General features: G+C 39.5%; 1 protein-coding gene across 1 annotated transcript in view; it reads left to right on the forward strand.

Annotated features, from left to right (window-relative positions):
- The window catches only part of LOC148422079 (neural-cadherin-like), a 119243-nt gene that overhangs the window by 34958 nt on the left and 59397 nt on the right, over nucleotides 1–24888 (forward strand). Inside the window, exons 2-8 of the mRNA XM_088416960.1 lie at nucleotides 9780–9977; nucleotides 13350–13575; nucleotides 15827–16031; nucleotides 17063–17174; nucleotides 19007–19256; nucleotides 21822–21964; nucleotides 23238–23410. Of these exons, the coding sequence (XP_088273086.1) occupies nucleotides 9780–9977; nucleotides 13350–13575; nucleotides 15827–16031; nucleotides 17063–17174; nucleotides 19007–19256; nucleotides 21822–21964; nucleotides 23238–23410 (1307 nt within the window). The remainder of the gene's footprint in view (nucleotides 1–9779; nucleotides 9978–13349; nucleotides 13576–15826; nucleotides 16032–17062; nucleotides 17175–19006; nucleotides 19257–21821; nucleotides 21965–23237; nucleotides 23411–24888) is intronic.

Raw genomic sequence — 24888 nt, forward strand, 5'->3', positions numbered from 1 at the left:
ATGCTGTGATAGATTGTGAGAAAGTGGAAATTGAACACAGTATAGCGAAATCAAATGGCCAAAATCCCACACCGCATGACATTTTGGGCAAACAAGACTAGCGCGGCTGCTAACAACATCATGTACAGACTCTTTTGAATGTAAAGGCACACCCGATTATACGATACAAATTCGCTAAAGTGGTGTAATTTTTAAAATGTTCATTATACACATTAAACAAACCAGTACAGAAAATGAATCAAATTTTATTTAACTTCAATTTCATACAGAAGGTGCACCTGAAAGCATTTTAGCCAAGGGATGGCACACTCCTGGTCATCTGATTACTAAGCAGTCGTGCAATGTTGAACTTTGACATGGTGTCACCATCGGGGTGAAATTTCAGCTCCCTAGCGTCTTCTTTAAATGCTTTCCCTCCGATGTGAAATGTCTTTGCTGTAAAGATCAAGGGAACTTACTCATACCGCATACTCACAATATACAACATATATTCAGGAAAATGCATTATCTAATAAAACTGACACTGACAATGCAGACTTTCCTCACTCATGCTGCATAAAAGCGTACTTTTCAAAAAACTCACATTGTGACTAGTTCCTTGACACATGAAACAAGGTGTGTAACGCAACTTGTGTGATGAACCTCATTAGATTGTATGTTTAGTGTATGCATACAAATACACACTACTTGACTAAATGCATTGATTTTGATGCTGTTCCATTAAGTTAGTCCAAGTATTCTACCTGATTTTTTAATGATTTGTTTCTTTGGTCACATATGCAGCAGTTATGAAAACATAATTTGGCAGCCATTTTAATTAATTTCAGATGAGTAACAACAGCACAGTGGCATGTATGTTCCGGACACCCTTTTAGTCTCATTTTTTTTTTTTTTGGTCTCACTGTTGCTACATTCAATTATGTGGCAGCAGGGTCGCTAAAGTAATGTATTCCACATGCTGTTCAAGCTCCAGCTGTCATCTGCACAGTCTCCTTCAAGGATAGAGCTTGGCTTGTGTTTGTGTGGTTGCATGTGGGCAGGTAAAGGCTTATTGATACAAAATATTACCCCCTGCAGAATTGATATTAACTTTCCATTTACCTGCACATGAGACGCCATCCCTGGATTTCTGTCTCACTCGGGCCATTGCCATTTTTGCTTGCACATGCACATTATCTAATTCCGCACAAATATGTGTTGATCTAAATGATTCCCCACTTGGTACAAGAGAAGCGAGGGATCCATCATAACGGCCTAATATTTCTTATAATTAGAGAAAGTCTGGGGTAATATTATCCACGTGTAGTCCTTTCTGAGCTAGAGAACCTTTTTTTTTTCTTTCAAACAAACTTTTAGCATCGTATTGTCTTGATACCATATAAATTTAACTTCACGTTCAATGCGCCACACTACATTTCTTCTTCTGCCTCTTCCTGTTCTATATTTGCCTCTGTGGATATTCTGTGTGTTCTGTGTGTATGATCCTTTGCTTTACTGTTTACTCTCATCACTCATCCCACACACAGTGCGTGTTCTTTTACCGTGGGCAGTGTAAATTCCATGCGCACACTGGCAATCTACACAGTATTTGTGCACATCGGCACTTGAGACAACTTTTCTCTTTATTCCACAAGCCACTTAGTAGCAACTTTATATAGCAACTACCCAAGGAGAGGATTAACAGCAGGCAACATAAACAGAATGGCTTCCAGCAAGATGGAGCAGACACACATGCACAACACATATTTGCCTGTATCGGCCAAGCACACTCCGCGCCCTTGTCATCCACCTTTTTATGATACGACATTATGCCGGCAAATGCTGTTATATGTGGGGCTTTGCTGTGCACCGTGCAGTGTTTTTATCACAGTGAGAGCAAAAATCACATTAAATTTAAGAGAAATCCGGCCAAGCCCGTGCGCCTTTACCATTTTCTGTTATTTGACTCCATCTTTTGTCTGCTGTCTTGGGTTGTGCACCTAGCGGGGACTTAACACATAGCTGCTGTGCAACACACTAGATTAGAAAAGAACTCATATTTGCTGCTGTACAAGATAACGATATGCTGCATGCTCTCACTTGTTGTGTGCACACTCATATATACTTCATTATCATTCCAGAACTGATAAGCTTTAATTATCTGCCTTGGCTCTGATTAGTGTCTGTAACAGGCTAATTAGATGGAGTCTTGTAAAATCATCTCTACTAGTTCCAGAGAGACACATTAGGGAAAGACACCAACAAACAAGGAGCAAGGAATGTGTCTTCCTGCAAACATATGAGAGTAGACTAAATGTTAAGAGCTAGCGCTATGATTTCCTTGATGATTAATGACCGTGCTTTACGCTCAAATCTTTACGCTGTACCATTATTCATCAAGTGGATTGTTCCATTTTACGAAGCAGGATGATCACGCTTAAATTGCATAAACCACAGCTGTCGACATTTAGACGATACCATCTGAACATTGATTAGTTTCTCAGCGGCCATGATACAGTGGCAATTTATCTGGAAGGAACTATCGTCAGGATCCAACCCAGAACTTTTCTCGCTACAGAGCAACTTTAAAGCCTGGCCAGGCAGATAGATTAATTCTTTTCCCCTTGCTTCTTCCTCCCTCTGTTATTATCCCTCTAACAATCCTTTTAGGAGCTGTCACACACTTTGCAGCTATTATGTTTCTCTTGTGAACCCTCTGGAGTGTAACATACTGTATTTCTCATCAAAGTGCATCCTAACTGTAAACCGTTTTCAAAAGAATAAACAGGATTTTTTTTTTTCTTTTTTCATATCAGCTCCTGCATGTTGCAGTACCCATGAGCCAGAGTTGTGCGGAAAGGTTCATGACTGGTGAGGGACTGAATCTTCAAGACTCAGATGTAAAAATATCAACACAAAATGGGAAAACAATCTATATTTCAAATTTGACGGAGACATTTGTTTCAATTATTAAAAAATAAGAACATTCAAAATTTAGTTACATATGAATATGCTTTAATAAATTCCCACATTGTTCAACAATGTGATTTGCATTCAAAACAAAACAATAATTACTATAATGTTTTGTTTATTATTGATTATTTTTGCTGATCTCTCCTTTAAAAAAAACAAAAAAAACAACATACCTTAAATCAGATAGCTACATATAGGTCGGTTTATGTAAAATTCAAGCTTCTGAAATGTTCTGAATATCTTTGTTTACGTGCTCTAGCGAAGGGAGTTATGTTTACTGTATTACTCTGAGTGAAACTTCGACAGACGGATAACATCAAATTCACACAAATTCTAGAATATTTTTTTCTATTTAGTCATATTTATTATGCACCAATTGGTACTCCCACTTCAATTGTATACAAGCTATACAATGGCAATAAAGGCATTTTCTTCTATTCTAAAATAGACATCATTGTTTTAAATTAAATTATTTCAATTACTGTTTTTTTTTTTTAATCAAATATTTGTTTTTTTGGTACCAACATTTCTAACCAGGAAGTGAAACATCTCGTTGACTGAAGCCATGCCTCTCACATGCCTCTTATAGTGATCTGTAATGCAAAGCAGAGGCGAAGTGAATGAAGACGCCAAAAACAAGTGTTTTTACCATCCAAATTAACTGGAGAGCCAACAAAACAAAACACATGACAAGAGAGCGCATGCAGTAAAAACCATTCCTCCTATCAAATCGGTCCCATCGGGAAACTCCTCGTAACAACAGTTCCGAGGGTGAATTATGTACCACAATGTCTGGCCGTTGGCGCTCACACATATATTGTCTGCTTGACCGAGGCCAGTGCTCAGCGCAAAATAAGCATGGACGTCTTAGAAATGCATCAATGAAGGAAAATTACACTTTAGGGGTTTGGTTGAGAAATCAACATTGTAACATTGTTAAAACCTCCAAAAAGTCTAATTTTGATGATGCAGGCCCTTTTAGAACTTTTGTATCAAAAATATCCAGGTTCTGTAGTCTGAAAATGCCCAAAAGACAAACCAGTGACCTGTTCAAAAATGAGGTACCCTGAATGTGTTTGAATGACCATGTGTTGGGGTTATAAAAAGGGTAACTCTTTTGTCATTAAAACACTCTCCATCCATCCATCCATCCATCCATCCATTCCATCAGAGGGGAACACCCTGAAGTTGTTGCCAGCCAATAGCAGTGCACACAAAAAAGAACGACCATTCAAACACACCAAAGAGCATGTTGAAGTGTCCAGTATACCTAACATGCATTTTTGGGGGGAGGAAACCTGAGTAACCGGGAGAAATAAAAAAAAAAAAAAACATGAGGGCACAGGGAGAACATGCAAACCACTCAGGAAGGCCATAGCAGGAAGCAAACGGTGAACTTCAGAACTGTGAGGCAGATGTGTGAACCACTCTTTCATCGTGCCACTCTCCTGAAAACACTATTCATATAGTTGGTCAGGTCTTACACTGATTTTATGAGACCTGAGAATGTTTGTTGTTCGGAAACCACCAAAGAGAAACAGTGTATTTTCTGGGAGGTCAGTCTTCAGGTAGTAAAAGGACTCTCTACGCTGCTACTTTTGTCTTGGATTAAAACATACATAAATAGCCAGCAGTCACATTCAGGTGACTATTTACATAATGGGATTTGAGTTAACTTTAGGTCTCTTGTCACTCACCTTGGAGTTTAAGTCTCACGTGGTGTGTGAGATTGTGAGTGTGTCTTTGTCTGAAAGGAAGACATCATGTATTCATGTGCCAGGCTGTGACATGACGAGTGCTTGCCAATTCTCTTATGCTCATAGTGTGTCTGTATATGTGTGTATGAATGGTGTAGCATCCCTTTTCTGGGGTGAAAGCTCTAATGGTTGCCCACTGAACTAGTTGGCACCAGATCTGACATTTCCTCATGCCACACTGAAACAAGATCACAACTAATGATTTTAAAAATAGTGGCTTAGCTTATAATACTTGCTCCACTTTTGCCCTATTATACCTTGTAATGGCATCAGCACAAGTGCATTAGGTGTCTGACTGCACAGTACACTGCTTGACAAGGGTTTTTTTGTGTGTAGAAAAAAAAATAACATCAAGTGGTTGAAGGTACCCCCACTTGTGGTACGAGAGCCCTGATTATTTGATCTGTCTATCTCCTGTTTTTTTTTTCATTGCTTTCCTTGGTTACATGTTTTCGATGAAATATTGCTCCATAAATCAAATAGCGTTTTACTGCATCTGTACAGACCGCTTGTTGAGCAGTGTGCATATTCCACTTGAAATATTTCTAGTGAAGAATTGAATTTTTTGAACGGACATTGATTTATTTTGAAAAGCTGAAGAGTAACTTTGAAGCCTCCTGTTTTTGCAAAGGATATCCTTGTAATGTTCTCGTTTTCTTTCGGTGGTAATGGATACAAATTTTAAGTGTGTCGTTTTAAGAGGTTGTGATGGTAGTTTGACGCATGTTGAACCGCCCCACGCAGTTGGCATATTTTTGCATAAGAGTTTAAAAATACATTTGCTCAAATTTACATTTAACCATTCAAGAATAAACCTATGCCAAGATCAATGTACAAGACCATTGCTTTGAAATCACGTTGCTACATTTTTACATATATGTAGCATCAGTATGTGATAATCATTCTCGGCCATGTCTCAATGTGACTGCTGCTGTTCTTTTTTTTTTTCTTCTTACCTGACACACTAGTTGGTAATTGGATTCAGGGAATCTTATTAGTCACTCTAGTAGGAAAGTGAGCTGGGAACCAAATGCCTGCAGCCATGAGGCATTCTGACTGAGCCCCAGCGGGAAGATAAAGGTAACTTTTTAGAGATTTGCTAGAGAAGACTGTGGCTGAGGCGTTGTCCCGTTTGACCCAGGGAGACTTAATGGAGAATTGAAGCAGAGGTTTTGCAAGAGAATTTACCCCTAGTTTTTGTCGGTTTATAGTTGGTATTTCATCATACACTGAAATAATAAAGGTTGAATAACTGAGTATCATTTACTGTAATCATTGGCAACATTATCTTTTCAATCAATAGAGTCACTTGGTTGGCATATTAGACGGCATGTTGATGACTTGATTCTACATTTGCCTCACAGTGCTGAGGTTTAGTTCAAGTCTCAATTCTGGCTTTCCTGTACGGATTTTGCATGTTCTCCCGTGCTAGCGTGTCTTCCTTCCAGCTTTCAAAAAATATGCATGTTCATTAGTCATAAAACAGTTAGGAGTTAGAGGAGTTGAAACCAAGTCTCTCAACAGCTCACATTTGGAAATATCTCCCTCTCGGCACAAGAAATTTTAGCTGTTCACAATTCAGGAGGAGATAGCCATACATTGTCAAATGGAATGGGATACAGCAGGGGTGTCCAAAGCCTATCCTGCATGTTTTCCAGGTTTCTTCCCTTGACCCACCGATTCAAATGATCAGCTCATCAGCAAGCTCAGCAGAAGAAGCCTTATTCTAATCATTTCAATCAGGGGTGTTGGGAAAGAAACCTGGAAAACAACAGCCCTCGAAGACAAAGTTTGGACACCCCTGGTAAACAGTGTGTTTTGCATGAATGCAACAATGTTCATCACCAGAAGAATGATTTATGTACACTGAAACATAGTGGTGGCAGCATCATGCCTTGGGGCTGTTTATGAAGGTAGAGGTATTTATGAGCAGTTCAAAATATCATTTAGTTGTGACACAAAACTGGCAGGCTTCTGCCAGAAAGCAAAAAAGTCATTAAAAGTCTACTAGAACATATGAACTTTATTTTAAATCAGTATTGCCTTCAATGGTGACAGTAATAACAGATACTGAAACCTGTGCAACCACATTATCCTTATTCTCTACTTTTACCTACCGTTTGGAATTTTTTTACACACCTTCTCCCACCAAGTAAGAAATTTATATCACAAAAATGGAGGCAAAAATTTTGCTATAATTTATTGTAGTCTCATTTTTATTTACAGAATTTATGAACAGTAGTGTGTAGACTTTTCCTCCCTGAATTTCATATATATATATATATATATATATATATATATATATATATATATATATATATATATATATATATATATATATATATAAAAAAAATGATCGATCCATTATCTTTAGCCATTTATCCTCACAAGTTGGCAGGTGCCTATCCCAGCTGTCTTCGGGAACTAGTTAGGGGACACCCTGAACTGGTTGCCAGTCAGTTGATGGCACAGAGAGACAAACAACCATCCACGCACTCAATCCCACCTCAGGATTATTTAGCATGTCCAATACACCTACCATGCATGCTTTTTTAGCGTGTCGGGAATGCTTTTTTAGCGTGTCGGAGGAAGCCGGAGTACCTGGAGAGAACCCATGTGGGCTCGGGAGGACATTCAAATTCCACACAGGGAGACTGGAGCCAAATGGATTCAAACTCAGGTCCCTTAACTGCTAATGCTAGTTAGTGTGCCACTGAGCTTTGGGAGTTAAATAAATAGACAAAAAAAAAAATGAAAGTGTTACGGTTGCGCCAAAAAGATCTTGGTGCAAAACAAGCATTTTTTTTTTTGCCTTGTGTTGTAATCAGAGGCAAAATGGGTGCAGACTGCAGTTGAGCTCTCAAAATTTCTGGGCGTGTTTGCGCTGGCATGTCATTCGCGCTATATCCTATATGTATATGTTGTTAAGATGGTGTTAATTGTGGATACAAATAAAGTGCAAATAAAAAAAGCCATCAGAGAATGCATTTCTTTCTTTCTGAGTTGAGCTTTCAGTGTCCAAATGAGCTGTGGCGCTGGAGGGATGAATAAAAAAGAAGCCGTATCTATCATCTTCAATACATAGCTGATTCCAAAAACTGATGAAGATGAAAGTATTCTAGCACTTGTACACACACCATTGGCTATTTCAGCTTTTTTTTTTCTTTTTTGGAGTGAGACGGAAGAATGGAAGGGTCATTTTTGTCAACCGAGAGCAAGTGCTACAGCCCTTGAATTTTAAATATACGTACTCTTTTGCAAATAATAATAATTACCACCACCACCATCATAATAATATAATGACTCACAATAATATTTCATGATTAATTTTTATTTGTATTGCTTAGGAAACAAAGTTATGGCTGAACGTTTGACTTGATTAAACAGGACACATTATGCAAAATTGACTTTTTAATTGATTGTACACAAATAGTTTAGTCTCTGGAAGGCCCCATTCATCAAGGTGACAATATACAAACAAACGGAGGGCCAGATTCACAAAAGGTTTGCATGGCTTTTTTTGCATGTTGCTAACAGGTAAAAGTCGAGCAATAGAGCGCCTAATTCTCAAAGCACATGCAAATGGTGTATACTGATGAATGTGTCACAATGCACCAATGGTTTTTAGAAATATTGCCCACCACTACATATTCAAAAGAGCCTCACTGATAAAGGTTTAATTCATTAAGGCTGATTCAAATAACAACACAGTCTGAGTTAAGCAAATAACCCTTGTTGGAAGCTGGTCTAAAACAGGTGCTCCTCAGTGCAAGGCTGACGCAAGGCAAACGTAAAGGGAACATATTCAGACTTGCTTAACCTCTCCAGGCAGGCGTTGCAAATTTGCAACAATAATATGAGAGTCCCCTAGGTATTCCACATTAATATTGTTTGAGGCATTTTTTTAAGACGTTTGAAAAAAAAAAAAGAACAACTTTATTTGAGCCTGAAATGGTTAACACTTCATGTGAATGCACACCATCGGTGAATGTCGGAAAACTATAACAGACTGTTATTTAAAAAAAACAAAACAAAAAAAACAAAACAAAAAAAAACATGCACATCAGAGGCCCACATGAATCTAGGACACTATCAAGTTCATCGCAACAAGATTTTAGATTTTATGGTCAATGAATAAATGAATGGACATAATAATAATAATGACAATAATAATTAAAAAAATAAAAGAATAATTGGCTGTATTTAAAGGTGCGTTTTGGCACTCAAAAGCAATGCAATACAGTAACTTACATTGCTACATTGAATGCAATAGCAATCAAAGAGGAATTAAATTAACGTAAAAAAATAAAAGGGACAATGTAAAAATGACATTAGGTTGAGTTTTAAACAGGTGAACTGTGTCAAAGAGTCTTTTTCTCTGCTGTTGTGCTGCCACATTGTTCTTGGTGCAAAGTTTTTCTTTGCCTTGTCTGGCAATCAGGATGCCAGGTGCACTCAACTTTTCTATCTTTGTGGGCGTGATTGCACTAGTACATCATTAGCGCAGTATCCTTTGTGAATAGGATGTTAAGACAGAGCAAACTGCCGGTGGAAATGAAGTGCTATTAAAGGTGCTATCAACGCCAGTCAGCGTCAGTTCATTGTTTGTGGACTTGGCCCTGAATTTGCCCAAGACTTGGCAAACTGGGCGAACATGAACAAAAACCTGTGAATCAGTTCAAATTTTGGTCTGATGAGTAGAATTCAAGTACTGTATGAGAGTTATCATTCCCCAATAGTAAACATTTGCGAACTCACTGGGAACAAAAGAGTCCACATGAAGGTCTTTATTATACTGTTTTTTCATTTGAAAGGCAGTCTTCACACTTAAATTCTATAGATCACGCATTTTCCCTGCCACAGGATAGACTGAAATGTACAAGCACCCCCCCCCCCCCCCCCCCCATCTCCCCAAGTGAATGTTATGATCGGATATGGACCATGGCTGGCTGGCTGCATGTCTGTGCTCCAGATTTAGCTGGCTGCTCGCCTACCATGTACACACAAACGTACATGACAGCTGTCACTTTCAATAGCCATAATGTCGTCACTATCTACCCTTTTCCCTAGGCGCTGACTGGTACCTGAACAAGGTGAAGCTGACGATCACTGATGTCAATGACAACGTCCCTGAGTGGAACATGAAGCCTTACCCATATCAAGCTGGAGTGTCCCCTAATGCCAAGGCAGGAACCTTTGTCTACCAGCTCCAGGCCCTCGATGGGGATGAGGGGAGAAGCGGGGAGGTGGAATATTTTTTGGCTGACGGTAAGATTTTCGTCGCTCTCATGCATTTAAATTAACATGTGGATAAAAGTAGGCTGAGTTGTGTGCATGACGCACAATGGAATCATGGGAATAAATCCATGTAGTCAGGCCGTGGCACAGTCACTCAGACAGCCAGCCACAGGCGTTCACACATTCATTCATGCATCCATGCGCTGTGAAGTCATCTATTAGCTTCTTTTTTGTCTCCATCGCAACATCTATCTTGCGCTCAGTATCTTTCCTCTGCACGCACATTGACAGCCAGAGGCCTTCACACTTTTGTTCGTTCACTTATCGTGCACTCCTACATATTTACTTAATACTCTCTGTTCTTATACACGGACGATCATGAAAATGCACGCAAATACAGTACATCTTGGGATGTTGTCCGGTGGAATGGAGGTTTGTTGGCTTGTCAGAGATTGTTGATGTGCTAATGTTACCAATGGGATTGTAGACAAAACCTCCGACTTCCCTCTGACTCACATTAGTCCATTACACTGCTCCCCTGATGAGAGCTAAAGTGTGATTGCCAAGAGACTTAGTTATAAGCAAAGGTAGCATTATTTTCTCTCCAAATAAGTGAAGACCTGATGTTACAATCATTTTATCCTGCCCTTGGCTTGTGCAGCTCAGAGTATGGCATAACAGCTCCCTGATACATGCGGTTGGACTGAGAATCAACACCTCCAAATTGCATTGTCCTCAGTCATAAAAGGACAGCGCACCATAGGTTAGATATCCGATCCTTACGCTGTCATGTCTAGGCTTTGTTTCCCCCTTTGGGTCGTTTCTGTGATTGCAGGGTTTCCTGTTTCCCGCACTGGGGTGGCACATCCACCAACTGCACACCTGAGTTCAATCTGTCAAGTCCAAACATGATGGGAGAGAGTGCAGACCCACAATGCAGGAAGGCAATTTTGCAGGGTGTACTCAAAATAATAATCTAATATGAAGATAACAAAAAATAAACTAGATTGAAAAACTGCAGACTAAGTATCAAAAGAAAAAACAAAACCAAAATAAATTTAGTACAAACGACTTCACTATAGGCTCAGGAAAACTCAAGAATCAAACTCATAATGACAATGAGGAACAAACAGCAACAACCACATCTACTTCGACAATGACCCGACAAGAACTGAAAAGAAACCGCAAACTAAATACACTCAAAATTAACAACACAACAATGAGCACCTGGACAAGACACAAGGGACAAGGAGCTGATTGGCCAAAAAAGGGAAGCAGGTTAACGAAGACAGGTGGACGCAATCACACTGATGGGTCACTGACACAAGGGGGGCAGAAACATGAAATAACAAAGAACGTGAACAAAAGACCAAACAACCCAGAATGTGAAAAGACATATCAAAGCCTGACAAAAACCCAGTACAGAAAGTAACAGAAACACCTGACACACAAAACACCACAGAACATAATATACGCAACTGGAGTATTTAATGTATCTGTGGGTCATTTTCACAAGTGAGCGACATATGGACAGGAGCGCAACAGACAAATGATTGTAGTGTCTTGCAGTTATGCAGGCTCCACATCAGTCTACAGTGGTAACAAACAGGTAAAGCCGTCAAGCCAACATTTTAAATTTACCAGTTCGTCTATGTTCCCATTTCACTTATGTGTTGAAGATAATGATCAATATGAAGAGATCATGGGTACCAACATCAGGTTGTTCAAGCTCTTCCTTAAAGACAATGTGAGAAGCTCAGCCTTTCAAAAGGGGCTCGGAGTAGAACCGCTGTTCCTCCACGTCGAATAAAGCCAGATAAGGTGGTCTGAGCATCTGGGTAGGATGCCTATTAGAAGCCTCCCTGCTGAGGATTTCCAGGCACTGGGAGGATGCTACGGGGAAGACCCAAGGCACGTTGGAGAGACTCTCTCTGTCTCCCCTGTGGTGGAGATGCCTCAGGATCTCCCTGGAAGTCCCAGAAAAAATACCTGTGGAGAGAATCCGGCCATTCTTTTGCTGTGGCTAGTCATCATGCAACCCCACCAAAAAAGATAGATGAAAGATGAATAGAATATGTGCCATATCATGTGATTGTTTGCTGGAAGTAGCTTCAGAGAATATTTCTTGATTCACTCTTCCAACAACTACACTGGATAGACACATTAGTCAGGATTCAACTTGTCCTGAGTCTGAATAACTTCATATCTTCAATCATTTCATGTTTCAAATTATTTGGGAAAAGGCTTTTATGTCCCTTATGACCGTAACTCTGTATTCAAAAGTAGACAGAAGGAAAAGGTGTTATAGATATACACTGTTGTCTATTTTCACTCTCGGTGAGAGTAATGCGACAAGTGTCTCTTTTCTATTGTGCACCAAAACTGTCCACTTAGCAATTTGCAATGATTTATCCCCGGTTTTGCTGCAGTTCAAACACATTGTTTAGTTTTTTTTTGTTTTTTTTTTGGTGCGATCGCAGCAGATTATCATTAAGTTTTCACACCAGTAACAGTTTATTGTTTTCTTTCTTGTTGGTCTATGGCAGCCACAACACAACACAATAATTCTGCATGTCCAAAAAATAAAACAAAACAAAAAATAATACAAAACAATGTGTGCAAACTCCAAATTGATATGCAAACACATATACCTTGTATGGTACTACGGTACACATGTACCATATTATCCGCACTATAAGGTGGCCCTAAAAGCCTTACATTTTTTTTTTTAAAGCTCACGGTGCACCTTATAATCCCGTGCGCCTTATATAACAATCATATCATGTGCTGACTATATAAACTGCTGACTTATCTGATCATTGAGTTGACATTACCTTGAGTGCAGCGCTATTTAGTGGATACATAACAGAATGCAAATGCAGCTCCAGCCGCTACTGTAGCTTTGATTCCATGCAATTTATAATTCGGTGCACCGTGCATCATTTTTTTTTTTTTAATAGGCCATTAATTGATGGTGTGCCTTATAGTGCTGAAAAAAACGATAAAAGAATGAAAATGTCTATACTAAATAATATGTTCTTTCTATACTAAATAATATGTTATAATTGTGACTGATAATGCTCTTGATATGCTTGCAGTTGCACGTTTCATGCTTTTCCCATGCTCTCAATTCAGCTGCTAACTTTAAAAAGTTATTTTTCATATCTTATTTGTAAGTTGTTTTTGTGGAAAAAGGCATGTTCCCAACAAATCAAAACGTAATAACTGTCAAGAAAAAAAGTCATCTCCCTTTGTTATTCTTGCAAAGCAGACTGAAGTAATATGGTGATTCTTTTCACAACTATGGAATGAAGCAGAAATCATTTGAATCCAATCAAATTGTCAAATCAAGGTCATCTAAATAAATTGTGTTGTTATTATGCTGTGTATATTTTATTGAAGGCGGTGATGGGTGCTTTGCAGTGGACAAGAAAACAGGCCAGGTGGCAACCACAAACCAAATGCTTCAGAGAGACAGAGAGTACTTGTTAAGTGTAGTGGCCATTGACGGTCTGGGAGGACGCAGCGCCTCTGCCGTGCTCTCCGTGGTAGCGGGAGCCCGGCCGCCGCAGTTCACCAATACGAGCTACTCCATCTCCATACCAGAGAACACGCCTGAAGGACAGCCGTGAGTAGCGCATGTGTAAACAGGAATGAATTATAGCTGATGCACGCAAGCAACATCATAATCTTGCCGACATAACTCTCTGAATTGCATTACTCTATCATACTCATATTTTTCTGCCAAATAATGTCGAGAACTGAAAAACACACTATGCTGTGCTATTTGGGAAAGAGGAATGATGGAAGGGGCCACAATTATTAATGCCCCAACACAGGAGCATGCACTTCCTAATTTGATATGTGACAAAACTACCATTTAATATACTATGCGCAAACAATGTGCCTGAGTCTAGTTTTTTATTGAACCAATATATACAGTATAACAGTATCTGAACACAATTCACATTCAGTGCACGTATAAAGGATCCAGTCTTTATCAATAAAGGGTTTGAACGATATAAAAATAACCATATGCTGTGGAATTTTTTTAAACCGGGAAGGTCTCTCATGCATAAACATAAATGAGCATTAGAAGATGATGGCACCACACTGTTGAACAGCAAGACCAAATTAAATACAAGAACTAACTTTTAGCATTATTTTTACACAAAACTCAGCTACAAAAGACTAGTATTATTGAATTCATATTTGTCTTGCTTCAATATTGAGTTTATTTCTTATGCATTCCAAATCTGCAACAAATTATTAGGCTTCCTCAGATTGTAGTACTGTACTGAGAGTATCAAACCCATTGCAAACACATGCATGAAAGCAATGGCTGCTTATGAACTTGAACTTATGTTATTAATATTTTTTTTAGTTTCTGTCAATAATTTTCTTTCAGCCTTGTTTCTGAAAACCTAAATAAAGTAACACTTGTCTATAAATGAATGTTTACAAGGTGCGCTAACTGTTGTGGGCCAACCTAATCTGGTGTAGCCTGTACATGAACAGAACAGAACAGATCAATTCAGTAAATCCGTCCAGTTTTTTATCCTGTACAGAAGGAACTCAAAAACTATTCTTTTTGAGAAAAATGATCATATCTGCCTATGAGGCAATGGACCTGCAGTGTCAATTGAAGGAGATAAAAAACTTGCTTGCCTGGGAAAAAGAAAACACTAGTGATTTACATTCTAGTAGACCCACTATTTAACTGTATAAACTGCTTCAATTTTGGCATTTTTTAAAGTATTTATCACTCACAAAATTATGAATTTGCTCAAGTAAATCTCTCATTTTGCCATGAGGCCCGAAGCTCATCAAGCCCTATCAGTTCTACACGTCATGTAACCTCCTTGTCACAATATAATCATATTTCAAGTGTTGCACTAATTGGACCAAGTTTAACTTCACTTTTGCTGTGTGTGCTGGTTGGCGCACTTCATCGTCGGTCTCAGCAAGCAAGTTCTATGTGACTTTGGAGGGCAATATTTCACGTTAATGGTCTTATCTTTTTATCTAGCAGTTTTTTGCATGATTTCAATTGATATGGAATAAAACTGCACTTTCCGAAGACTTCATGCCAGGGGAACTATTTTATATTAGAAGATATTTATTGACAGTTAGCGACCAGTAGGCACATGCTGATATTCCGGCCTAATTTGAAGTCAATTTCCCTTTTTCCCTTTATTTATTTTTTTTTAAGTCAGACAAGTATCGATTATTTGCTGTCTCCTGACGTATTTTAATGTTGTCTGAGTGTTTATGTGTTTTGTTTGTGTGTCTGTGTTTCTGCATTAGGCCTGCAAAATAATTATAGCCAACAGTCATGACTGTTTAAGTTGAGATATGGACTCTTTGATTGTGAGGTGAAACATTATGGTGCAGAAATATGAAAGATGTCTTGTAAACAAATAAACGAGCAGCTGGTTGTGTTGAATATTTGTATACATTTGTCTCACATGATTAAGTGGACTAAAAATAACAAGCAGAGGAGTTTGCAACAAGATGCCATTACCGCATCGGCAAGCCATCTACTAGCCTAGTTTCCTCTGTTTCTTCTTCTATTTATATTTCTATCTGGTTTTTGAGAAGAGACTGGAAATTGTTACACAACATACAGTACAATAAGAAAAGCACACAAATTCCAATTTCTTCCTCATCATTGATGGGGTCACTCACATTTTCAAAACCTGTGAAGATTTCAAGACTGGATTCTTCACACTTAGCCATTTGGCCATGAGATAGATTGATTCAGAACACAATCCCATGTAAAATTAAAAAAAAATGCATTTTAATGTGCAATATTTCTCCATGTTGAACTTAAAGGACCTTTTTTCCTATTCTCTAATCATTTTGTATTTCATTTCCAGCTTCCTGGCAGTGCATGCCATTTCCTTCCAAAAGCAGCCAATCAGTTACAGCCTGGTGATCAATCCCAGCAGTCTTTTCAGCATTCATCAGGAGTCGGGGGAGATCAGTTTGACCCGGACGCTGGATTACGAGAGCGACCAGCGACGGTACCTTCTGATGGTGCGAGCCAATGAGGATCTGGGAAGCCTGAGCACAGCCACAGAGGTTAGCTTCATCAGAATTTGGTCCAGGTTGCTGAACATGAGTCTCAAAAAAAAGTAAGATAAAATAAATACAGGGGAAATGATCTCAAGACTGAGTGTGAGATGATTACAACATCTCGCTTAAAGGTTTTCTTTTCCTTGACTGAAATGCACTCAAATGAAAATGCTGTTTTAGTACTTTGTCCCTGCTAACACGGCAGACCAAAGAGCGTTTTCCCAAATGCTAGGTGGCTCAGATTGGCTGACAAGGCTGCTGTGATTCAAACTCAGCATTAACCCCTGACGCTGCAATTGAGAATCAGCTTTTATTTCTCCTTGCATGGCCGAGTGATGCTGAAACGCTAGCAAATCTTGTGGAGTCCCAAGTGATTTTTTTTATTTTTCTTCATGCGTTGTTTCACTCTTGGGTTTGCCGGTGACAGTAAGCCTCTCGTCGAAATATCATCCAAAGATGAACCGCATGAAATATAGAACACACGTGGCACGAGAACCAGAATGGAAAAATGCAGTTCATAAACAGAACATTTCTAGATGAACTATTCATGAATTCGTTACGATTTAAATTATTAATCCAAAGAGTTTGTATCCCAATTATTACGCCAGGCAATTACTCCACTCCATGGATTGAGAATTAAATTTTCCCTCTGCTCAGCGGCACGTTGTAGAAGAGAAGACAGAGACTAGGAAAACCTTTCCCAGCTATTTTCAGGCTATTACTCAGCTGTCACTTCACACTTTACACACAGCGGTGACACGAAGCTTGTAGGCTTGAATGGCGGTTGAGGGTCTTTTGTCTAAAACACAGGGTGAAGTCTGCACATGCTCGGAACATTTCTATTTTGGACTTGAGAGAAATCATGGAGTGGAAATTAAAGTGGAACTGGAGATTTGAAAATCATTGATTATTTCATTTTGAGAGTAGGCTTCTGCACATAAAAAATATCAACTGGTGTTTTCCTTGATTTGAGAGGAAGGTAAATGAAGCTTATTTAGCAAATATCTACTCAGGTGCACTTTCTTCTAACTAATCAGGTTCAGGTACTGATAACAGATGAGAACGACTGCGTCCCAGAGTTCCTGCAGTCCATCTACAGTGTGGATGGAGTTCCAGAGACCGTAACCACAGCAACATCGCTGCTGCAGGGTAAGTCACTTGACCCAATGTTTTAAGACCAACTGTTCATCCCTCGTGGTGCAGCGAAAACTATAAAAGATAAAGCAAAGCAACAGGTGGCCTTTTGGAGAAATTCCCTCCTTTTTTATTTTTTTTCATAAGACAACCTTAGTTTTGACTCACCGTGCTTCTTAACAAAATTGAAGTCATCTCAGAAAATTGTTAAGTGCACTATCTTGTCATTATTATCTTGGGCTTTGTGAACTGCTCCCTCTCCCAAAAAAATAATACAATCATTTATTTGTATTTCTTAGGTGCGAAGTATGTCATGGCCTGTCAGTTTTTTTTCTTTGTGCAAAATGTTGCATTGATTATCAAGTGTGAGGTTGAGGGTATTAGAATTGCCATTGCTTTTGCTCTGGAAACATAACTAAATGCTGATTATGTTAAATGGGGCTTGAATCAAATTCATTGTTTGCTGTTCGAGCAAAATTACAGTTGTGATTACTCTCAGCGTGTTGACTTTTTGTCAATTATACATAATTTTGCAAAAGCAGGAGAAAGAGTCTTCCAGCAATATGAAATGGCACGTGCAAAACAACACATCTAATGTAAACATCTCTGCATGTTGGATTTAAATATTTTGGACAGTTAGTTATTTTGCATTTAGTCAAATGTCCAAGTGATGGTTGGCTGTCTGTCCCCTGTGGGCCGTCATAGGTGAGTTCTTGGCTCGAAAGAATTGTGTGCTTTGGAACTCATTCTGTGTAGGCACATTTGAAGAAATGTAATCTGAAAAGAATGGAACATTCCGCCTGCAGTGGTGTACACTGCAAAGCGAGCCGTGACAGGAAATGGCAACAATTTCAAAAAAACACTCCGGCACAAACACACAGAGCAAAAGCAGAACTGGAGAATGGACCAAAGTAGACGTTTAGGCCTAGAAGTGCACGAAAGACAAAACAGAATGTTATAGAAGATGTATTTTTTCCCTCACACAACCAGCCTACTTTCTTGTTGCAATATGGAAAAAAAAAAAAAAAGATCAATGAAGGAAGCGCATATTGTTTCCTACAGAAAAAAAAAAGGTATAATGCTGAAAGACCCAGTAAATTGTTTTGTGGCAGGCTCTACAGCTAATTACATGCCAAGGTTTTGACACAATGTATGATGTTCCATCATTCTACATGTAGAGATGGAACAATGAGGCTTTCACTTCACCTTTTCCTACTGAGTTTGATGCTAAGACGATATACAGAACCTGTGCTTCAAACAATAGACACTCAACAAAGGAAATTGAAATGCCCAAGCTCTTGAATATTTAATGTTGTAGACACTTCATTCAAGTATACATAAGTCTCAAGTTCAATGCATTTTGAGTAGAAAGAGGTATTGGCATAAACATGCTTCTTGTGCCAGTACTTGTCACAGCAGGAATAAACGTGTAAAACTATGTGGAAAATGAAACTTTTGAAGGCCTACATATGAAAATGAGAGTTAAAGCGCAAATCACCAAAAAGCAAGACTTTACTTGATACCTGAAGTGGGTTTTGAGTAACACTGAATTAATTTTCTTTGTAATTCTAGTCACCTCACTGTTAAGCATTCCAAGCTTGTCATTCAATGGTCATTCGCCTCCTTAATGATAGGTTCTGCGAATGATTGTTAAGATACGAGTGCTGACATTGCAAGTGTGTGCTTATTATTGTAGCTGTCAGGTGGATGATCTATTAGATGATCCCAAAGTCTATAAAGGGATAATGATTTACACAAACGTCAACATATTCATCAACTCCTGTCTTTTCATCATCATGTCTGTATGAAGTATTCATTGATGTTTTTCTTGTTGCCCCTGCTGCCAGTGATGGCCACTGACTGTGACTCTGGGTTAAACGCTGAGCTAAACTATTACACCCTGAGCCCAGACTTCAGCATTTCACCACATGGTACCATATTCCCCGCGGCTCCGCTGGACTATGAGAGGCCAAACCATCTCTATGAATTTGTGGTGATGGCGGTGGATGGTGGTGATGGTCCCCATTCCGGCACCGCCACCGTTCGTGTGAGGATGGTTAATGTTAACGATGAAGCCCCAGAATTTTCCCAGCTCGTGTGAGTATTTTTACCATGTACTCGGTGCCATTACTGTTTAATATTCGGGCAAAATATGCATTTGAAGCATCCACATTATGTTTTCCCAACCATTTATTTTCTACACTGTGTCACAGGTGAACCGGACCCTTATACAACAAGGTTAACAATGAACAAATAGTTTGTGACTTGTACATGTGTGTGTGTCTGTGTGTTTAACAGAAATGTACAGTTCTTTGTTGATCCCTTGGACATATTAACTGTAAGATACTTTACAAACAGTGATGTTCAAATACCCTCCGCTGTTGCTACAACACCATCTTTCACTGGAGCACTTTGCAGGGCAGGTAAACTTTGGGCTCAAAAGAAAGGTGGTTGCGTCAGGGATACAGTTTGTTATATCACACACCAAACCTGACTGCCTGCCTGCCTGCCTGCCTGCCTTAGGTAACAAATATACTTGTTTGATGTTGCAAGACCTGTCAGGTACAGGGTAATATTGTACACCAATAAAGTTCTCCTCAATAAGCAATACTCACAAAAAATTTCAACAACATGCAGCATGTTTTGATGATGTTCACATGTGTGTAGACAGGCAAGGATACATGTCTCTGTTCCATCACTTTCTATACAGAGTTCCACAGTTGACCAGATTATCAAAATTAAAAACTGGGGCATGGCAAGTTTGCTGAAATTAAAATTTGCAATAAACGAGCTATTTATTACAACCTGAATAGCTAATCAATCAATTCTCATTGTTATTGCCCACAAGAGCAATGACTTCCCCCAGTAGAACGAGGGAATCCCCAGAGGTTGCCCACAACCTTCGGCCGCTGTCCAACTCACATGGCTCCCGATCCCTTTGGCCCCTCCCACAGGAGGTGAGCGCAAGTGAAGGTGGACCTACGGCCGGGCCACGTGGATGCAGCCCATCCACTCGCCAGTGAGCCCCATCTCCGGGCTGGCAAATTGCAGTCCATCATTATTATTCTGTGGCACAGAATAATAATATTAATAGCACAGAATCTGTGCTATTTATCATTTGAGTTCGTTGAGTTGAGTTGGTATCCAACTTGCAAACAAATTAAATTCACATCACCAGTTCCACAATCACCAAGCTCACCAGTATTGCATCTTTGTTTTAACGTATGTGCAAATGGACACGCACCTACATATAAAAAAATAAATAAATGAATACATTTGCAATTTCGTAGTAAATAATCCCAACCAATAATGTTGATGAAAATAGGCTGCCCTCACAGGTACCATAAAAATACATTATAGTATTCATTCACATTCCAAAAAAGAAATCATGCATTTTGGTTCCCCTGATGATTTTCATTAAAAGGCCTTTGTTTAATAAAACTTTAAAGTAGACAAGCAATCATCAAAAAAAAAAAAAAAAAAAGACACACATACAAGACAAGTGTGAAGTTCTAGATATGCAGTGGATCGCACACATCCTTCTCTGATTTGCACTGAGTTCGAAATGCAGGCTTTTTGCCAGGTAAAGTTGTTTGATGGTGGTACGAATGAACAGCGATGAAAGAATGGTCACAAAACCTACAAACATGTAGGGACAGTTAATGGCCTGCTCTGCTCATGAAATTAAAAGTAAAGGCAGACTTCTTCTTAAAATAATCCAACACTACCTGGAGTGATCCTCTCAGTTCACATTTAAATGGATCCTCTGCAGACAGGCAGAGGAGCACAAATGTAAATATTCTGAATTCTTAATGTAGGACAACGTTCTGCGTTGAACGGAGCTTCACAATTTGGCAAGATGTGGGGAGATTCTACGGGAAGACAAACCAAAGGAGTGTATATGTTTAAGCCCCAGTGCCTTGGTGAGGTTGCATCTGAGCTGAGTGACAGATTACAGGTCAGCCACGATGCCACAGACCCCGCAGCAGCTTGGCGGAGATGAATCACCCATCAGTGTTCTTGTGTAAACCATCAATCACATCTGACTTGTCACCACAGACACCAACACCCCACTGCCATCGCCCCGCAAAGACACACAGTTACACTGGAAACGATATCAAATCTCACGAAGGAGCTCTTCTGCTGACGAGTCAAGTTAAAGTCTGAAAAAAAAAGCCCCCCTCTAACTTTGTTACTCTCGCTCTTTTGCCTTTCTCTTTCCTCATGAACCTCTCACCCCTCGCATATTACTTTGCTTGTCACATCAGAGCCTGCTTTCTTTTTCTGTCCTCTGCTCCACGTTCCATTTCTCTTCATCGGCATGTCCTCCAAGAGGCACAGTTCATCCCCGCCTCGGAGTACGGTGTTCTCGAGTGCTATATCGCTCTCCTGTGTCTTGCTGGGCATCTCGCTGCCCGGCGCTTGGGAGCGAGCAAATCACTGTTGACATTTTAAAAGGTACCGGATCGAATAGCCCACGGTAGGCTTGGTATGCGAAAGCACCGTTTGAGCAATAACTCCAGCGTGCCACCAGACGCTATCATTTGTTCCCGGTCTGGCCAGCTGAGAAGACAGATTAAATCACAGTGACAAAGAAAAGCCGCAACTATAAGTCTCATCCGCCTGCCCATCCTCTACCCTTGTTCAACTTTTTCATTGCAGATATCGAACCTTCGTTTCGGAGGATGCGGGCCCCAACACGCTCGTCGCCACGGTCTTGGCCAAAGATCCCGACGGAGATGGGATCGTCTACTCCATCACGGCTGGGAATGAGGAAGAAAACTTTGTCATTGACAGCCAGAAAGGTAATTTCTTCATGTCACGGGCATTTCTTAAATTTGCTCTAAATCTGTCTTTTCAACGTTCCTCTTTAAATTTCTTGGACGTGAGTGCCTGTTATTCGCAACGTCTCAATGAAAATATATCATGTGTTGGAATTAAAAAAGGTCATTTTGATTCAGGTGCCGCTGTTTCTGTACTCATGCTCATAAATATTAGTCGGGACATGGTTGAGAAAAATGTTGCCGATTTGTCCTACAGGTACTGAAAGGAGTGCTCGATGGCAATTCCAAGATTTCCAACATGGATGATTTTTTTTTTTTTTTTACCCTTTGATCCGAAACCAGTAGCAATTGCCGTGACATTTGTCACCAAGCCCTTTCAATTCAATTTCACAACAAATGTGCTATCATAGTTTACAATCTCCAGGCTGCGCTTGGAAAGTGCAAGCGCCTCTTCTCTTTGTCGTCGTTTCATATTCCTTCCCTTTATTTCTCTGCTAGCTCAAAGGAAGAAAATGTTGAAGCAGATATCCTTTGTGTCCTGAAATTCTACCATGTGGCTTTTCTGAGGGCTGGCTCATTAAATAGCTCCTGTCACTGGTAAACAAGTGTGACATTTAGGTTGTGAGAATAAATATGTACGTCTTGCAGCTCACTTATATTAATGTCGCGCTGTATTGCTGACGATGTCACATGTTGCCTTTAGCAGCAAACCCTCTAAGGGAAGCTGAAACCTTAAGTAAATTGGGCGATGGGAGAGTCAGCCTTACATCTGTGTACATCAGCATGTTGTGTCTTCAATCACGAGCGCGAAAAGAGATGAATAGAATCACAACACGGGAATAAAGAAACCCCTTCGCTTTCTCACTTCAATTACTTTCCCGCACATCACAGGCTGTTTTCTCATCCCGCAACCTCTGATGATGGTGTCTGTAATACTGTTAACAAGAAGAATGTTGAATCACAAGCCACGTCTTTTTATCTCACCTATCTTGGCAGCTAAATGAAAGTAGACAAAGGGGTCCAAGAACAGCTGCTGAGACTGGTTAACTTCTAACCTGATTCACCGAATAATTGAATTTTATGTCTTTGTTGGGCTTTTTTTTTTTTTTTTTTTTTGGTTAAGTGTATCAGCTAGCAAAATAACTTGTGAGTTTATACACATAGAGTAAAAATATTTGGGGGGAATGCCAGTGATTTAGCAGATTTGTATATTTTTGCACTCACTGTCATTTGATCACAGGCAGTCTGCATTTTTTCTTTGTCTTGTGGTTTAACTGGTCTGGGGTCTTTGCAGGGTTGATTCGACTCCGATCCGCACCCCTACCCAAACTTCAAGGTCTGGAGTACATCCTGAATGTAACGGCCACAGATGACAATGCGTCGGGTGGTCTGCATTCACTCTCATCCACCGCGCGTGTTATAGTGGGAGTTGATGACGTGAACAACAACAAACCTGTATTTGAAGAAGTGAGGCTCACCTCTTTGATTCTCTTTAACCCATCCATCCATCCATCCATGCATGAAAGGAATTAATTTGATGTTTTCAGCACATTCACACCATTTGAGGATCGATTCAAATTTGATGAAATAAATGAAGAAAAAGTGTCAACAATTGTTAACAATGTTAACAATTCAGATAAATGATATTCAGCAGGACTCAAATACATTATCCTATAATACATTTGCAGTCAATATAAAAAAAATGTTGTTTTGGTTGCTGTCAAACCGAATGAAGCCTACGCAATCAAAGACGCATCCTGCGCTTACTTGAATTATTCAGTCTCCATGCACATTCCTCATTGTACTTCCCCCCTTCCTACTCCCTTGTTGTTTTCCCTTACCCTTCTTCTATTTCCCTGGCCACCATCTTGCTCCACTCTGTTCTCCCATGAGTTCTGATTAGCCTGTGCACCAAGTCTATCTTGCGGCTCTCTATTGGGATTTCAATTAAGTGATGAAAAAATGCATTATCACCAAGCAATACAATAGCTATTTAATTAACTTCCTAATTAATTGAAATTTACTGAAATGCCTCATCAAAAGACCCATCCTTGCATAGACTGTGATGCCTGAAGGTCTTGTCCGCTAGCGTACAAGAAGTATTTTGCATTTTCATCAGATATTAACCCTATGAAGGACACATGGAAATGCTATACCAAGTTACTCATAACACTTGGGTGGTAGAATGTTTGTGTTGCAAACCAGAGGTTTTGGGTTCAATCGTTGACCAATGTGACCCTGTCAAAATATCCTAGAGCAAGAGATTGAACCCCCAGTTGCTCCTGATGCTGCACCATCAGTAAGTTATAGATGCAAAGCACCTTGATAGCTTTTTAATGAGGAAAAGCAGTACATAAGTCAAGTACCGTTTTACAATATACTGTTTTTAGAATTTCCATATAGTGTTTAAAATTACCGTAATTTAACTTGAGTGTACTTTGAGGTAACAGTGAAATCATTATTAGCTCAAATCGACTCACCCTATTGAAAATGTTGTAAATTATATTTATCCACGGCGAAAGGAGAGGAAAAAAATCATACGGGGTTTTAAATTGATGAACATAGTGTTATGAATTCTTAGTGTTAAAAGACACTAAAACACAACAGAAATAAAAAACCCGACTTTATAAAGTGTAATCAAGCCAAAAATCATATACAGACAGCTCTATTACATTCATGTGTTGCTATACCCCCCCCCCCCCCCCCACACCCTTTCTATGTACTTCTAGTACTTTCTAGTACTTTATCGAAGCTTTTATCCATAACCATTACTTTCCTACCATTTTAGTCATAGATGTTCATATGGGATGGCCATAGGTCAATATGTCAATACATTTTGCTTTGATAAATTTTGCATTACTGTATTTGGGCAAGCAGAACCTCATGCTTCATCCTGTGTGATTCTTTGAACAAAATACGACCACCCTAACGCTCTGTGCCAAAGC

Source organism: Hippichthys cyanospilos, chromosome 6, assembly GCF_059441005.1.
Source record: "Hippichthys cyanospilos isolate Australia breed blue-spotted pipefish chromosome 6, RoL_Hcya_1.0, whole genome shotgun sequence".
Taxonomy (NCBI): Eukaryota; Metazoa; Chordata; class Actinopteri; order Syngnathiformes; family Syngnathidae; genus Hippichthys; species Hippichthys cyanospilos.